The sequence below is a fragment of the Aythya marila genome (genome assembly GCF_965140915.1).
Source record: "Aythya marila genome assembly, chromosome: 1".
Classification (NCBI taxonomy): domain Eukaryota; kingdom Metazoa; phylum Chordata; class Aves; order Anseriformes; family Anatidae; genus Aythya; species Aythya marila.
In genome coordinates this window covers 141,930,682-141,948,694 of record NC_139042.1, presented here as the reverse complement: position 1 = coordinate 141,948,694, position 18,013 = coordinate 141,930,682, and the positions used below count along the sequence as shown (strand labels likewise).

Below are 18,013 nucleotides of genomic sequence, written 5' to 3'. Positions count from 1 at the left end.
CGACAAGCGTTAATAAATCCTAACAGGTTAGGCAGTGAAGACAGTTGTGTTAGTTAAACTTTAAGGTATTAAAGGTAAGGTACTAAAGGTTAACAATTAAGAGAATAGTTGTGACAGTCAGCTGCTGTTCCTCGAGTCCTCAGTCATACTTACTATAGGAGTATGGTTTGGATTTTTTTCAGAGAATCAACAAACTTTAACTGGAAATAGATCGTTGTGTGTAAATAGTGCAGTTGTATATAAACAGTGCAGTTGCATTTCTGTTGTGAAAGACTATTGAGGGATCACATTGCAAAACTACTGATTCATTTTTAGGAAGACTGGAGCTCATAGTAGAGTCTTATGCAAAAGGCTTGCCTCCAGTCCAACACTACTCAAGCAATTAGCTTTACAGACTCCACAAGCTTGAATTCTAGCTTCACAGAATAGTTATTACAGAGAACTCACATGTAGTAAGTCCTTATACACACAAGCCCACTTTTCAAAGGCTGTTGCCAATCCTCCGGAGAGAAACTACAAGGAACTCCATACACACACACATTTTTATTTTAATAAATAAAGTTTTACAGGCTCAGGCTTTTTTGTTTGTTTGTTTAAATCACATATACAGAACAGAAAATTGCCCAATCAAGTAACATGAATCAAACTACTAACCCTGGGAAGGAATGCATGCCCTCTGTAACACTGAAGACCTTAACTGAAAAGGGATTTCCCTTGGGCAGCGCAGCAATTTACACCACAGATTGGACAACTTGAAAGAGGTGAGGCCGAAGCAAAGAGAGTGACCCTAAATGGACCACTGGTCTTTACAGGGCCACAACAGTGCAAGGAAAGCAAAGAGCCCAAATGCCTCCATTTTCTAGTGTCACTTTTGGTTGAATACATGTCTTCACATCCTTTAAGCTATACATTCTAACCACAAGTGGAGAGGCTAAGCACAGCAGGTAGGCAAAATTATTCCATTGAAGAAGAGATATTGGGTGACACAGTAAAGTTACATTTCAAGATTATTTCGAATAAGCAGATGCTTTTGCATCCCTTCAGTATGGCAGTGGAACAGATCCCACCTTCTCTTACAGAGGCTTAGTCCAAAAACTTCCTGTTGGCATTAGCACCAAAGAGAGCCACTCTGATTTCTGGCATCATCTGTTGAGAAAGAGTACATCAGTTACACGCAATGCTACTGCTGAGCATTCCTTGTTGCAGGCAGTTTGATAGCTAGACTAGTCTTCAAAATTGAGAAGTCAATTATTTTGTGTTTTCTGAAGCCTTTCTCTGACCACGTATTGCCTGCTAGTCTACAAATTAAAGGACTACTTACTTATACTGCATCATGAGGAAGAGATGCAAGAGCTAGTAATTTCAGCTAGAATACAAGGTTTCAGCCAACGTTTCTAGTACTCAAGCAAACTTCAGAAATTAAACTCAGTATTTCAACATCTTGACTGCAGCATAGTCATAAGTGTCTTTTGGTACCATAACTTCTAGAGCTTTATGCTTAGTCCAAAAGGCATCATTTTTGGGAAAAGCCATGTTTGTTCTAGAGAAGCGCAAGCAGTAGGTAATTTGTTTCTTTCCAGTAAAAAATAACTTCTTGTCATCCGTATTGAAAGTCTGATCCCACACACTGTTGCAACTGTTACTGTGCACTGGAAACACTAGGATTTAATTACAAGACAAAACTAGCTAATTATATCTTGCTCACCTTGGTTGTGAGAAAAACTCACCTGCTGAGCTACAAGGTCCAGCCGACTTTCCAGAGTGTTAGAAACCTTAATTTTACCATCACTGTTGTAAATTTCAACACCTCCAGCACTAGAAAGGAAAAGTAAAAATAAAAGTCATGACAGCTATGATACATCTCAAAGCTATAATTTGGCAGACATTACCCCAAATGAGTTCTTATAGAAAAGCCAGAGGTGTAGCTGTTCATCTGTTAAATAAATACATTTGATCATGCCTTAATGAGAGTAAGCACAAAGTGATGCAGCGAAGTAGTGTTGTAAGGCATCTTCAGTCACTGGGTACCACAGCTACCTACAAGGATACTCATTAGCATGATCTAAATACAAACAGTGCTATGAAATTTGTCACTTCAAAACAGCTTCAGACTGTTTTTTATTATTAATAGAACACTTTTGGATTTTGGGAAGTAAAAAAAAAAAAAAGAGTGCTAGAAGTTTTGTTTGCTTGCTCATACATAAAAAAACGATCCCTGACTTTCAAAATATACAGTTAAGTTCCATGTTCTTTATCATACTGTATGGAAATAAAGCCTTGCAAGACCTAACAGACACAAACCCCATCAAGTCATCATGCTGCAGCACCGTGCATGATTCCTTATGACTCAGTTTGCTTCCTCTTGAGACAGAAAGCAGAGCTACATTTGCACTCTCCCTCTCTAAAAAAAACAACAGTTAGTTAAGTTTCTACACGCTGTTATTGTATACTTCACTACTGAGGAACAGGCTGGAGGTTGCACAAAGCTTTTACTGACAGTTTTGACTGAGAGTGCTTGTCTGGAGGAAGCTACAGAATCTGTACTTGATTAAGAGAAAGAAGTGCCAAATTCCACTAGAACAGCAGTAGACACTGCAGGGATATTACATACATAATTTTCCAAGACTGTCCTAGTAAGAGCTGTGGCTTGCAATTTAAGTTGGCGCCCTGCATGAAGGACTCCCATTTTGCTTACATTTCCTCTGGCAGGAAGTTGTCTTGGTCAATGTGAATATCCACATCCCTTTTTGTGGCATTTTTGTAGATTGGAATGCTCTTCTGTATAGCAGCCTAGGACACAAGATAAAACTCCAATTAACATTGATAAGCAATAGCACATCACTTGGATTTGGTTGCTCATTCATTTGCAGTAATTAAAATGAAGGAATTGGGGTTTGTTTCATTTTTAATTAAGCAATTTTTTTTTTTTTTTTTTTTTTGCTTTTGAGCCAAAACTAATTGTTATTAATGTTGTAGCAATGTCTAAAGTTTCCTAGGTAATACCCAAGCAAGGAAATGATCCCTGACTTGACGCACATACTTGCTGTCTTGCATTGTACCTGCAACAGAAGTGCAGCTTGAAAACATGCTTTAGTTGTTTCCCTGTCACACAGATGGGATCTGAGCAGCAAATATTTGCAATCAGGCCTCAGCCTTCATGAGCAAGGATACTGTCGTAATTCTAGGTGTCTTACCTTAACCATAGGGAGATCCTGTTTCCTGCACCGAACAACGATTTTGGGCTCAAGCAGCTGGTAGAATCCCTGCACAAAAGATAACCATTACAGTATCAGAAAACTGACATTTTAATCATCTTAGAACTATTTAACTCCAACAAAGGAAATGAGCTGATCAATTTGAAAAACAAAACCTGACAATGTTTACTCATTCTAATGAGTTCTTTGCTTGCAAGTGCACCCCATGCAGACATTCTGAGAGGATGGCAATGATATATGGGAAAGTCTACAACTACGGATCATGTTTTTGTGTTAGCTTAAAGTTTGGAACGCAAGTGCAACTAAACGCGTTTGTCATAGGAGTGGGCTGCCCAGATAATGTACACATGTATGTAAGGATCATTGCTGTCCAAAGAGAGCGTCAGCTTGCCTGCTTGCCCATTCGTGGAGAAGACAGGCTGCAGTTTTAGGTGCCTGTTCTAATAATTCCAGCCCTGCAGTTCCTGTAGCAACATGCGAGCACTACAGTGGATCAAATCTAATGAGCCAAGACAGACGCAGCCAGCTTGCACGAACAAGACAAGTTTGTTTGATATACAGCAGCAGCAGCCCTAAGTGTGACAAGGAAACAAAAATACTGAATTGGAAGCACCAGCTGGAAGGGAACACTATTAAGAACACTCTGTCATTAAACTACAGACAGGAGAGTTTGTGGCTGGTTTCTGTGAGTTTATTGCAAAAGGACTCGTTCATACCAGAGGGTGGCACTGGTGGTTGCAGAAGTGACCCTAGCCAACACTTAGCAGATTTCCAGAAGTGAAGTTCCAGGGCTAGAGGGTGGTATTCTAGGTAAGCAAAGCTTCAATTTGCCTTTGTATGTGTCACAAATGCTTACCATAATATAGTAAATCTGTCAAACCCAGGACTAGCTTTGTGGTAACTACTGACTTGTGGGCTTGAAGGAACAGCTTTAGTCAAAGGTGCATTTGAGTGACTCATTGCAACTAATTACGACAGAAGTTTAAAGTGTGCATCCTAAACGTGCATGTTACAACGTATGTGTGCGCATCTGCAACCATGCTTATAATGGGAGCCAGCTGCTTGGTCTACTAGGTTCGATACCGCAAAATAAACTGCAGCTTTATCTGCTCAGAATCTAAGATCAAAAGACATAGCAGAAGTGATGTTTAAAGCTCAAAGATCATCCAGCAACATTTGATCTAGACTCCAATAGAACTGTAACATCTACAGTTGGTTATGTTTGAAGAAAGACGCAGGGGAGGACAGAGCTGCAATCATCTATTTGGTACGATTTAAATATTTACCTGTAGAACTAGTCCATCCAGCAGCATTTGGTACCTGGCAGTATCCTTCACCACCTTGGCAAGTCTTAGCTTGGCCTCATTCAGCAAATCCTACATTCAGAAGAAAATCAGATCAGCAGAGCCCATCTGTTTGGCATTTGGTTTCATGCCTACCAACTTTCTGTACTCCTATTATAGCAATCACACCCTGCCAACACGTAAACGTACACTCCAGCTGGTGTTCATCCAAGCTAGACCTTCATCTATGTGCATGGCACAACATCCTTCCCAAACAGTTCCCTCCTCCCTGCCCTGATCCAAACCCAATATATCCAGACCACAATTCTTTCTTCATGAAGAAGGGGGACCTCAGTAGTAAAATGATGGTATTTACAACATTAATTCACACAAACTAAATATGTTATAAATGGTTGCCTAATGTAAACTAATGAAGTTGTCCAAATAACTGACCTTTTCAGCTTTGTAGTCAAGTTAAGAAATCTAACCTATCCTTACATCAACAAACATTCAGGTTTGATAAATTTAATCATAAGTAAACGCAAGCAGAAACTCTAAACTGAAAGCTTATTTTTGATTTGAAGTAGTTGTTTCTGAATGTCTTTATTCTGCAAATCAACATCAGATGGGACTGAATGTAGAAGAAATTTGAACAAACTCAGAAAGCTCTTAGAACTGAGCCATAATTATAATTACTTCAAATAAAGGAATTTTAAAATCTGATATAAATCCTTCTTTAATGTCCTGTATCGTGGAGTTTAAGAGAAGAGTGCATGTTAACACAATCAACAGTAAAATGTAAGACTATCACAATTCAACATTGCGGTCAAATCTAGTTATACTGTCCACTCTAGAGTAACACAGCATTTCTGGAAGTGCTCCTCTCTATTGTTCACAAAGGAGGCCAAAGATCTGATAAGGGAAGAAAGAGGTAGCAGCATGTGACTTCAAAGGTTTTAAAATAAGGAAGAGTGCTATGCATTACTCAGAAGCATGAGTTTGAGTCAGCTGATAAATGAGGAAGAGATTACCCAGCAGAGTCTATCACAATAGAGTTAGCTCTTTAGCCACCCACTTTTCTCCCCACTGTAAATAGAATTAAAAATTTGAAACTAGGTTTGAAGAACCAATTAACTGGCCATTTTCTTTTGCTAACTCTCCTTTTTCATAGCAGCTTTGACTCGAGCAACATTACCATTTTTTTTAATACTTGGTTTCTACAGGTCTTGCAGTTTTTCCAACAGCTCAACAGCACCATCTAGCTAGAACACAGAACACTCAGACTGTTTCTGAGACAGGGTAAGGAAAGCAGTGCTAAGAAACCTGCAAGTTGTATAATAAGCAAAATGAGAATACACTACACGTGGTATAAGGCTGAACTAAGACTAAATGTAGCCTGCTCTGGTAAACGATCACTCGCCCTACACATGCACACAGAGATCAGTCACCCACTAAAACAAGAAGCAAACCTTTCCGTATACTAGTGGGCACTAAAGGTGACAGAAAAACAACAGTGAGTGGTGTTTTAAACTTACTTGCTTAAGCCACACCAGCTTTAAAGAACAGATGTTACATCATGCAAACAGAACTTCAAGTTCCACAAACTGTGCAAGAGGTTTCTGTTCTTTAATGAAATAAGCTATTGTCTAAGTGATAGATACAACTAGTAAGTGCAATGCTCTTGGCAGAGAGCTGGATTTCCTGAAGACAGGCAATAGAAACTGAAAATAAGCTAAAGCAGATTAGTAAAGCCAGATTAAATCTTTAATGACTTTTCAGGTTAGCTGGGAAAGCTATCTGAAGTATGTTGAAGCAAATATTACTCAATCACAAATCATATTTTCATTCAGAATATGGATAAGATCATTTCCCGACAGATGGTAGGAACAGAACCTCTGTGTCTTTACTACAGAGATACTCACTGCAATAAGGTCATCCCTTGCCTTGAGGACCTTCAGTCTTGCCTGATTCATCAGGTTGGACATCTGACTGCAAGTTGCATGATAAAGTTGAATCAGTCCATCAGACTTTAAATGTTGTAGTTCTGTCAGTGTTCAACTGTGTATTTTACATTTAAAGGTAACAATGCCACCGTGTTTAATAACAAAGCCTGTTCATCTGTTTGAACCTGTTTCTGAATCCATGCAAATGATTATAATGCAGAACCCCATACTGCACTAGACCCACCAAAACTGAACCTAACACAATCATTTCTCCCACGGTAATAAACCAGGGTAGAATTTTAGACATTAACCACATAAAGAAAAATCAAAGTTTCTTTCAGCACACCTCCTACCTGTTATATTATTGTAGCTCACCCTGGATAATTACTCCCCAGAAAAATTAGAACCTCACAATTACAGCTCAATACATTAGCTACAATTTGCCCATTTGCAAGGGAAAAATGGTTTTACATTAAATTAATAATAAGATGAGAGCTCAGGCTCTGAAGCCAACCATCTAACCTAAGTAACTTACATTTTTTTCTGCTGTTCAATTTGTTTCTCCTTCTTTTCATAATACTCCATGATTTTCAGCCTCTGTGTCTGAACAAGGCGACCCTTCTCGATGTTGAATTCTTCTTCTGCCTACAGTAAAAATTAAATAACTGAAGCAGAAACTGATTCCATAGGCTGAAAAAAACAGAATCAAATGAAACGGCCATGCTTTAAGAACGCATTTACAGATAAGCTAGGGCGATACAATTTATGGTTCCACATCAACAAAGCATTTCAACCAATATGCAAGTCAAAGGGAGTTCAGTATGTGTCCTGCTGAATTCCGAACTCAAACCTTGCTAAGATACAGCTTTTTTCATTGGTATGTCTCTGCTGATTAACACGTTTCCTTGCAGTGTTTATTCCTCAGGCATACAATTACCAAACGGGTATATTATGCGCTGTCAGGAAATACAATTCATTCTATCTGAGCTCCAGGCATGTTTTTTTTTCTTTTTCAACAGACAGAATTAGTCTCATTTCTGTCTACAAGAAGTTCTACCTAAAATAACCCACTCGGTGCCCACAAAGTGCTTTACTACAAGTAATTCTTAATTCTTACACAAGGAGACTGGCAGTATAGCTACTACATTTTTATAAAACTGAGCGTGTTAGCATATGAAACCACAAACACATGGGAAGTTTATACCTGAATATCCAATCTCAACTTCTGACTTGTCTTTGGAGATAAACAGCAATACCTGATTTAGAACTTATTAAACAGTTTTACCGATCAAATCATTTATGGGAGATAATTATTAACAGTAATCCATCTTGCTGGTACTGGACTCAACATATATTTTAGTGTTGATATAATGCAGATTGTTAGGGTCATAAGGCACCATTACTCCTACTTCATTGAACATCCATATTCTATCACCAGGTTAATATCAAACTCATTCTCTTGTGGCTTAGCCGTATTGAGGAATTCTGCAAATAGTTCAGCTCATGCCTTACATATAAGTTTATGGTGTAGCTCCCCAGGACACCTACTAAAACACACCTGGAAGCAAGTCAGCAGGTGGCCACACAGGTTCAGGTACAGCTATGAAAGTGTTTACAAAACAAGCTTTCACCAACCCAATTCAGACAGTTTAACTTTCACCTTCTTCATTTTTGCGCAGGAATGAACATTTGTGCTAGATTATTAGCACCCTTGCTTCAACTTCTTACTAATGCCTCTGCCTAAGATGCTATGGAAATCAAGCAAAAATTAGAATTATACATAGGAGGTAGGGAAAGGTGTTTCACTTACTTTAGTCTATTTGCATTACCATTCAGTGCTCCTGGTTGTGTAAAAAAAGTGAGTGAACTTGGGTAGGAATAAATTCACGTTTAAGAACCACTAAGAAAACTTGGCCAAAAGAACAGATCCAACTCAGTAGTTTTGTTCTGATTTCACAGAAGTTAGCAAACATTTGGTAGTATCATTTTTGCTACATAATAACTGAATGGGAAGCAAATTGTACTTTACAGAAGCGTTCTAAGACTGCTCAGACTGCAGCTATTAAACCAGGATGTCAGAAGCAGTTCTCCTTTTGCACTTACTGACATTGAACTTCCATTTTTACCTTTGCATCTATTTCTTCAGCCTTTTCATTGGCTTCCTGCTCAATGAAAGCCATCATGTGCTTGATCTGTAATAAGAGAGAAAAGAAACCATTTTCTGCTGGAAAGGACATTGATGGGTAGAAACATATTCCCCATTCGTACAGTAGGCCCCCTCCAATTCCACTTACTAATTTCTATCACAGTGATTTTTTTTGAAGGAATTAAATTGAGCATACAGGTCACAGAGTCACCTCTGCTTAACACAGATTCCAAGAAAACCAAATTGTTACGTTGTTAAATAAGTTTCTGTGATGGTTCACTAGAAAAATGTACGTAGATATGAAAGTATAAAACAAAGTTTTACATTTATATAGGCCTGAAACTAAGTATTTGCATTTTTCACTGAATCAGGACGTTTCCTCCAGTAGTAAAGGAAAAAAAAATCCTCACACAGTAAAATTAAAGTAGTCTGTTTGTTACAACATTCATGTGAAGTATAGATGAACCTTGAGCCCTTGCTCTAAGTCAGATGTGTCATCTACACAAACCTGGGCCCTCCACACCAGAAACTGGCAAAGCAAAACAAAGGGCTACTGACAGCTCTGGCCCAGTCTGTACAACCAGAAGTTTGTTTATACATCTGAGAAATCTTTCTTGAAAAATGTAATACATGCTGTAAAAACTTGAAAGGTCTTTGGTTTGAGAAAAATGAGTTTAATTAAAAAATGCCATTGTACGGATCAACTTCAGGTGACTTTACAAAGTAGTCGCGTATTAGTTTGGAGGAGCTGGGGAAGGAAACAGAGAGAGCAGCACCAGTTGATTGAGACCACAAGAAGTATATCACATGCTGCTTTAGAGATGGGTACACACTAACAAGTTCAGCTTGAAGGAACTTTTTGAAAGCATCTCAAAACACTACAAAGCACAGGCCCGAGAGCTCAAAGACGGGGAACCAAATTATACCAAGTTCTGCTTATTTATCTTATGCCGTTCTGTTACCAGGGTTAAGTTTAGGTTTAAACCTAGAGCACTGCCCAACCAAATGGAAACTTTTAACTGTACTGCCATTTCCTAGCGCAGATGGAGTGGACTGCACGCTCAAGTGGACCATGAAACCCTCCTTTTTACTCGCACTTAATGACAAGACACATTTAAATCTGGTCTGAAAACAATTGCATGAAAGATTCTATTCATATAATCTCATGTTGAAACGAGACATTTTAAAGAGATAAGAAAGGTGCCAATTTGAGAACTGAGCCAATGCGCTGCATTATGCATGCCCGCATAAACTAAACACCAGAAGTGAACAGACAAGCGGAAGATTTTAGGCACATACAGCGGAAGAAGTGAATGACAGTATCTACATCCTCAAAATCAGGTCAACCATTTTTATTTTAACTCCAGTTTGCAACACTTCTAAGCACGAGTCTACCTCCAAGGTCAGTTTCTTATCCCACTTGTCTGATCTGACAGCTGATCATATCAAGCTTTAGATCTGCATTTCAGAAAGGACAAGAGGCAGATAAAACATGTAAATAATTTCACCAAATACCCTGGTGTTGAAGGAAACTAAGGACCTTTCTACAGCAACAGTAACCCTTATATTACTGAGCGACTTCCTCCAGTTTATTTTCCAAATGTTGGAAGAGTTCTTTAAAAAGTTTCAGATGTTCAAGAAATATCCTCTGTATAACAAAGCAGAGTAAGACGGAAGCAAGGTGATATGTCATCTGTTTTGCCATGTCTGTTTAGACCAAACATTGTTATTGCTTTTGTAGTTTGTTGTACTGAAATCCCTTTTTGTTCTTCATAGGAATGAAAAGAGATATTAAGTGAGGCTTCCAGACCTAAAGGTATTAGATGTAACGATTGATTAAACACTGTTGATGAAAGAAAGCAAGTAAAGCAAGGTCTTTAAAAGATGTTTAGATGTTGAACTTTGCGATATGGTTTAGTGGAGGACTTGTTAGTGTTAGGTCAGAGGTTGGACTCAATGATCTTGAGGTCTCTTCCAACCTAGACAATTCTGCGATTCTGCAAATCCAAGATTGATGAGTGGAGATGATTTTTAATGTGAAAATTATTGAAAGCGCCATGGTCAGTGGTTAAGGTTTCAGAGGATCAGCTGGTAGGTTCACACCAGGGTTTATGCACGTGTGGAACAGCGATGCCATCAGCAGCGTGCCCTTTTCCAGTCAAGAGGATCACTCTAGCATTCAACAGTGCAAACCTACAGGCAAGCTGCAGGGGTGAAACTATTGGCACCGTGTGTTTAGTGTATCCACAGATCCTGAACTAACCTTTGAAGCTCACACCCACGGCAGCTGGGCAAGACCTGAGCAGGTCACCTTTACTTTTATAACCTTCATGGGAGAGGGAATAGAAAAATTCAAGCAGCAAAGCTTCGCAAGCAAAACGCAAGGGACGCAACGCCGCAGCCCTCCTCCTGCAGCAGGACAACCTGCGGACCTCGCTTCCCACGCGACGCCTGGCTGCCAAGGGGCTGTTTGGCGAACGAGACACGAGGCGCTGCGGATGCGGAGGGCACGGGGCTGCTCGGAGCCCCGCCGGCCAGCTCCGGCCGGCTCCGTGCGGTCTGCGGCAGCGGGACCCGGCCGGGAGCTGCTCGTCGCGCAGGGCCCCGTGCCTGGTGTCAGTAAGGGCGCCGCGCCCTCGGCCCGGGGACGGTCCCACGGCAGGGGCCGCCCTGCCCGGGGCACGCGGCTGAGGGACGGTGCCCGGCTGCGGGGCGCGCGGCGGCGGCACCTGAGGGGACGGCGGGTGCGTGGGGGGCACCCGTGAGCCTACCCCTGGATGCCCGCCCCGCCAACACCAACCCCAAACCCGTTTCCCCCGCCGCCCCCTCTCCCCCCGTGTAAACCCTCTGCCCCCGTCCCAACGCTCTGCCCCCACCCCCATCTCGCAGCCCAGCGCTGGGCCCGAGCCCCTTTCCCCCTCCCCATCCCCCCCCCGCTCCCCACCTGCTTCTGGACGTCGGCATCGCTCAGCGCCATGGCGGCGGCGGGACGCGGGACGCGGGACGCGAGGTGCGGGATGCGGAGCCGAAACGAAGCGAAGCGAAGTGGATCCGGTTCGGGTCCCGGCTGCCACCGCCGCCTCGCCCCGCCCCGCCCCGCCCACTCCGCCCCGCCCGGCCAATGGGAGCCGCGCGGCCCGCCGGCGTCACGGGGAGGGAGGGGGCGGGGCTTGCTGCCATGTCGCGGCGGCTCCGCGGCGCCATCTTGCGGTGGCCGCGGGACCGGTAAATAATTACCGTGCTTCGGTCAAAAACCGAGATACCTCCGGGAAAAACGCATTTACTTTATTAAATCAAATTAAACACGGATTAAAACGTGCTTCGAAAACCCTAAGGTTTTGTTTGTGCGTGTTTATTTTTTATTTTTTGCAATGCTTCAGGCTCATCACAAGGAGCCTTCGGTGTCTCAAGGTCACTTCCCGCGGCACGAAGCTGGGAAGCACAATTTACAAAATCTCACGATTTTTTATTTTATTTCTCAGGTTCGGGCTGGCATCTTGGGGCGAAATTCGTCTTTTCGTGTGTGCCCGAGGCGCGGCGCGGGGTTAGCGCTGCCTCTGCCCCCCGCCGCCCCCACGGGCAGCGCCTCCCCCCGAGTCACCGCCGGGTGCCACCGCCCCTCAGGGCTCTGCGTCATCCCCCCCCCTCCCCTCCCTCCCCTCCCTCCCCTCCCTCAGCGCGTGACGCGGGCGCGCAGCCGCCCCCCCAGCCCGCAGCGGACGCGCGCGCCGTGACGCGCGGCCCCGCCCCTCCATCATGGCGGCGGCGGCGGCAAATTAGGGCCGAGCCCTCTCCGCCCGGCGCGGGCGCTCGCCCCCTCCCCTCCCCCTCCTCCTCCTCCTCCTCCTCCTCCTCCTCCTCGCCCCCCGCCCCCTCCTCAGGCGGCTCCGGCCCGGCCCGGCCCCGCCCCCTCCGCCGCCGCCGCAGGTGAGCAGGGGCCGGGGTGGGGCGGGCGGGCGGCTTTCCCGGCGGGCGTTTGTTGCTGTGGTTGCCGCCCCCTCCCGCAGCGATTTTGGGGAGGGGGGGGGGGCGGCCATTACCGGGGGGTCGCGGGGCGTCGTGGGGGGGGGAAATGGGGAATAAAATGGGGAGCGGGGCACTGCTGGGCTCGTCCCTCACAGGCAGGGGCAGGTCCGTGCCTGTGCTGGGAACTTTTCAGCGCGTTGGTCACCCGGTAAAGCCAAATAACCTGTAAGGCTGCGGCGCCGGGCGCATACAGCAAGTGGAGGGTCTCCTCCCCTCAGGGGTGCAGGAACGAAGAAAGATTATTATTTTTAATTTTTTTTTTGTAGGAAGAAATTCATAATTTTTTTATTTTTTATTTTTTAAGAGGCAGTAGATGAATCTGCCCAACCAGCGGTAGCCCCCTTGCCCACGTTTTGGAGGCTTCTCACAGTGCCTTGTCTCCCCAGCTCCCCTGCGCCTCCCCGTCCAGCCTTGTCTCGCCCTCTTGAACAGTTCCTGGGCTCTTTTTCCATTTTGCCCCGCTACTGGGAAGCTCTCCTTCCTCTGGTCTGGTGTTTCAAGCTGTGCGTGTCCTTTTCTAAACCCACTCGTTCCTGAAAAATGGTCTTTTCTGCAGTGTTTATGCTATCTGAGTCAATATTTGCCTACTTCTGCGTGAAAACAAAAATAATCATTCACAATTTTAAGTGAGTAATTCGGTTATTTCATTGTGGGCTCCCCTCAAAGGAAGATCAGCGATCCTGAGGTGTGTTTCCAGGCTGATATGCTTTTAGGAGAAGCTTAAGACAGTTCTTCCATTCGAGTTAAGTCTCTCTTGTCACTTCGGTATAAAAGTACCTCTCCAAATATATCATGATTACTTTTTTTTTTTTTTTTATACACATCTGAAGCTTTTTTCTCCACTCTTTTCCCAGGGAAGCATTAGCCACTATTTAAATAAGTTGTGGTCTGATTCTCTTTCTCACTCCGCCCCAGGTGCTGAGCTAGGCATGCCAAAACTGTCACGAATTAGGCCTCATTGTTGCACGTGGATCACTGTGCTGATACAGAGCCTTGTTCTTGTTTTGATAGGCTGTATTTTTTTTTTTCCTTTCGTTCTCTGTGTTGATTTGAAATCCTGCTTTAAAGAAAGGTGTTTGTTACGTATTCAGCCCTGTTCTTTGATGCACAGCGCAGTGCCTGGATCTCTGTGGCCCACCTGCAGGCTGCCTGTTCCCAGGTAGGTCTGCTCTGTGGCCTCGAAGGGCTCCTGTTCATTTTGTGGGCATCCTAGGAAGAGCCTTGGTTTGGTTCCAGGACTGAGCATCTCTGCTGAACAAAGCAAAGCTGTAGTGGGGAGCTTTTGCTTGTTGCTGAATGGCATCTTTTACATCTGGTGCTGTGGTGATCACAGCTGTTGATCTGCTCTGAAGAACACGGCTATTGTTTATGATCCTATCGACTCCTGAGCAGTTGTTGTTTCCAAATCTCCCATCTTTATTAAAATCCCAGTTTGTGACAGCGGCTGAAGGGGAGCTGTATGCTGTGGAAAAGCTGTGTTTATCCTCTGCTGTAGCTGCTTATGTTTCTGAAGCATGATACATTGAGCGTTGGCTTAAAGTTTTGACATTGGCTCTTTCCTGTATGAATGACTACTACAGTTCAAGCTGTAGCAAAGACTGAAGTGAACCTTCCTGGTGCAGGGTCTCAAGCATTTTGAAATACGTGAGAGGAGGCAGAGCTTCCCAAAGCATAGTCTTCATGAAAGAGTCCTCCTCTGTTTCTAGTACTGAATGAGTTTCAGAAAGTAGAGTTACTGAAGATTAAGGAACGCTCAGCCAATTTTCCACCAACTCTCTTCCTCTAACAGAGCTTTTAGTTTGCCAGACAATTTTTCTGTGCCAAGCTACCTACTCACAAGGTAACGATGCTGCAGTGTAGCTGTGGCTCTGTTTATGCTCGGTTAGGAGTTGTGCTGCTGTTAAGCTGGATTCCTTTCCAGGGAGGAGGGGGTTAGAAGTTAGCCTACAAATGTTGCACAGCTGAACAGATCGATATTTTTTTCTTTTGCTTGCTCTGTTTATTATTATGATTGCTTTTCATCTTGAGGCTTACTTTGCCGTTTGTGCTTCGGTTTGGGAACCTTGTTCTCTCTCTCCATCTCAAGGCATTTCCAATGTAATCAGGAGCCCTCTCGGGATGTTCCAGTTAGTGTTCTGTGTACCTATAGGGTTTTCCTCATTCTCACTGCTTTAAGTTTTAAACTTGGCTTAAATACTTCTTATAAACATAGCTGCACTCTGACACTTGTAGCTCCTTCTGTATCTGTGAAGTACCTGCCCTGTAGCATGAACACTTGTGCTGGCCTTCCAGTTAGGGATCTCTTCTGAAGTGACGGAGAACTTAATTTTGAAAATTCACCTGGAAAATCCAATTACTGTGTGTTACTTGACGTACCACGTTGGTTGGAAGTAGTTATCCACCCTGTTCCTAACATGAGGAGCTAAGGCATGTTGATTAGTCTGAAACTTTGTTTCGGTCAATTGTATAGCTTTTTTTTTCCCACTTATCTGTTGTCTTCTGAGTGTTTTTTTTTTCTTTTCCTTGTCTCTTATGTTTTTTATTTATTATTATTTTTATCTCCCTTTACCTTAGTTTTTCCTGATGTTATTTGCATGTCTGAAGAAGCAAGTAAACAAACAGTGAAACAGGGAAATTCTTTGACCAGACATTGCTGTTAGATAGGGGTTTCTGTTTTATGAGTTTTAATGTCTGGGTGAGAAATCCAGGACACATGACCATCTGTTCTTCCAATTGCTACGATGAGTGTGGCCGTGTGTTTTCCATTGCTGTTGGAACAATGAAATGAATTGGAGACAATTGTGGTTGAGACAACTGACACTTTTTCTGCGTTAAAATTCTTGAGCATCATAACACAGAATTTGAGAAAGCAGAGAATTGGGAAAGTACTCATCTGAGGCTTAGGGGAAGGGAGATTCCTCTAAAGCTGATGTTTTTACTCTCAGTTGTAATCAACTGAGGCTGCAGAATCCCTAAAACCTCTTTGCACGACTGCGTGCGTATATTTGTACGTGGTTGAGTTGGGAGGCAGTTAAAAGGCAAAACACATGGCAAGGAACTATTTAATTTGCTTTAATGTGAGAGTATGTATGCCGAGCAGGAGTGAGAAATTCCACTGCTAACAGCAGTCAGACAGGGCCCTAGACTTGAGGGCATTTGGTTTTACTTTGCATAGTTCTTATTAAAATGAGAATGCATAGGATAGCAAGGCAGAACTCTGGATATTACTTCGTGATTGTTACATAATTTCTTGTTGTGTATGAGTTAATGACCTATTGCAACTTCTTAAAAAACAAACCAAAAAACCCTCACTGTATTCTTTCCTTACAGTTTTCACCAGTAACCCAGAGAAAACCCTACGTGCCCAATAAGAGCACTGACGCATTGCAAGCCAACCTGATGGCGTCCTCTACTGCTGTGCCTGTAGGATTTCACTATGAAACAAAATATGTAGTTCTCAGCTACCTGGGGCTCTTATCACAAGAGAAGCCACAGGAGCATCCTCCTGCTTCAACTCAAGGTAATATTTACTTATTACATGTATCTATTTACATAAAAAAAATATTTTAGCATTTAGTTCCTAATCCCATTATTCACTTAAAATAATGGGAAGAGATGCTGATGGAAATAGATGTTTTATTTAGATTGCTGTTTTAATTGGAGTTATGCTGAGGCTGATCAGTATTTATGAAGCAAATAAGTGGTTTTGTTAGTTGTCTTCAGATTAGGAAGGATAGATATGTATTATCTTTATTGAGCAACTTTGAGAATCAGGCCACGTTTGCTTTTTTGGAGGCAAGCAGAATTAAACATGGGTGAGGTGGTGTTTACCAGCGTACACTCGGAGGGACAACTTGAGCAATCTCGTGTACTAAATAGTTTTGCCCAATTATGCTAACACTTCTGTTGTTGTCAGTCAGTGGTAGCGTAGAGCTGTGAGACTTAATCTGGCCTACACTCTGTCTATTTGTTCATTTATTTTTAAGAAGTCAAGGACTGCATGGAGTCAGGTGTTTCTTCCAGAACAAGTTTATACATACAGGAGGTTAAGCAGAATAAAAGAAGTTTGATAGATGGTGTTTCATATTCTAGGTAGTAAGACTTCCATTGTTTTGTGTTGGCAAACACTTCAACAACATTGTTTGTCAAGATTGTTTTGGTGGCTTGTCGCTTCTTGATGATGTTTCAATTGCTACTAGTTCCTGTGATTCAGAACTTATTCTGAGGAAGGCATATTTTTAAAAAAAAAAAAAAAGGAAAGAAGACAGTCTTCAGAATATTTTTTTTTTCTTGAGCAAGCATTTGAGAAAGTATGCTGTCACTTACTGAAGTTATCTGTTATGAACTGAGAAATGCCTGAAAAGGAAGAGCATCAAAGATATGACAAAAATAATGTTATCAGTTTGGCACTATAGCATATAGTGTATACTGGCTATATAATTTATAGCGTAAAACTAAACTTTATACATTTAAGGTATGTTTGTTTCTTCCACTGTGACTGCATCTGCAGCCCATGAAAGGAGAGGCACCTTCGTGCCAATATGCTGATTCATAAAACCATTTGCTGGAAAAAGTACTCACTTCAGTAATAACATCTCATTCTGAACAGCCCGTCTGGGAGAAGTGGTCTATAACTGATAATGTATCAAGTAAGTACAGAGCTGCGTTGTGGAAGAGTCTGCTTCCTTCTGTAAGTGCAAGGTTCAGAAAGGAAAATTACTCTTAAAGCTCTCTTTTTATAATTTGGCTCTTGTTACCTTTGAAATGTTTGAAAATTGTGAGGAAGCATTTTGACAGTTCCTTAGTACTGAAACCTTTAAGAAATATTTGAATCAAAGAGCAATTATAAAACTATAAAGACGAAGCTACAAATGCCTAAATACAAAATTTCTTATCAGCTAAGAGGACTTTTCAGCTCTTAAGCAAAGATAACAAATATACTTTTCAGATACTATTTAGTTTTTTTTTTTTTAGCTTGAGTAACAGCAGGATATATTGTTGCAAATGCACCTATACTTATTACAACTATACAATTTGCAACAATGTATGTTACAATTGTACAATTAAAATACTCAAAAGTATTAATTGTTCCCAAATGTGTGCTGTCATCCCCATTGCTTCCCTTCTAAACAGGAAATTCTGTATAACCCCCACACTCACTCCCCAGACCAGAGAGTGAATGTAACCTTTCCTCCCTTGGTCATCTTTCGCTGTAATGAGATCTCCCTTTCAGTGTTTTTACCACTTCATGATCAACAACTGTGGATAAAATCATTTTCCCTTGCTTTTCATCTTCCATGTTGTTTCTTGTTGTTTTGAATGTGTTGGATGGACTTCAGGCTCTTACTGAACTCTGTGCCAAGACTATCCTTCTGTTTAAGGATTTATTTCATTCTTTCC

The 18,013-nt window shown here is 42.3% G+C and overlaps 2 protein-coding genes across 2 annotated transcripts in view; one reads left to right on the top strand and one right to left on the bottom strand.

The window, feature by feature from the left end:
- Nucleotides 1–524: 524 nt before the first annotated feature.
- Nucleotides 525–11,685, bottom strand: ATP6V1E1 (ATPase H+ transporting V1 subunit E1). The gene is made up of 9 exons (XM_082772966.1): nucleotides 11,532–11,685; nucleotides 8,568–8,633; nucleotides 6,977–7,086; nucleotides 6,421–6,487; nucleotides 4,502–4,591; nucleotides 3,195–3,263; nucleotides 2,696–2,790; nucleotides 1,728–1,815; nucleotides 525–1,146 (listed from the first exon to the last, which is right to left on the bottom strand). The coding sequence occupies exons 1-9, from the start codon at nucleotides 11,562–11,564 to the stop codon at nucleotides 1,084–1,086; spliced, it is 681 nt and encodes a 226-aa protein (XP_082629092.1). The 5' UTR covers nucleotides 11,565–11,685; the 3' UTR covers nucleotides 525–1,083.
- A 674-nt stretch (nucleotides 11,686–12,359) lies between these two features.
- BCL2L13 (BCL2 like 13) overlaps nucleotides 12,360–18,013 on the top strand; it is a 39,733-nt gene continuing 34,079 nt past the window's right edge. The window contains exons 1-2 of the mRNA XM_082762651.1: nucleotides 12,360–12,514; nucleotides 15,944–16,133. Of these exons, the coding sequence (XP_082618777.1) occupies nucleotides 16,013–16,133 (121 nt within the window). The 5' untranslated portion in view covers nucleotides 12,360–12,514; nucleotides 15,944–16,012. The remainder of the gene's footprint in view (nucleotides 12,515–15,943; nucleotides 16,134–18,013) is intronic.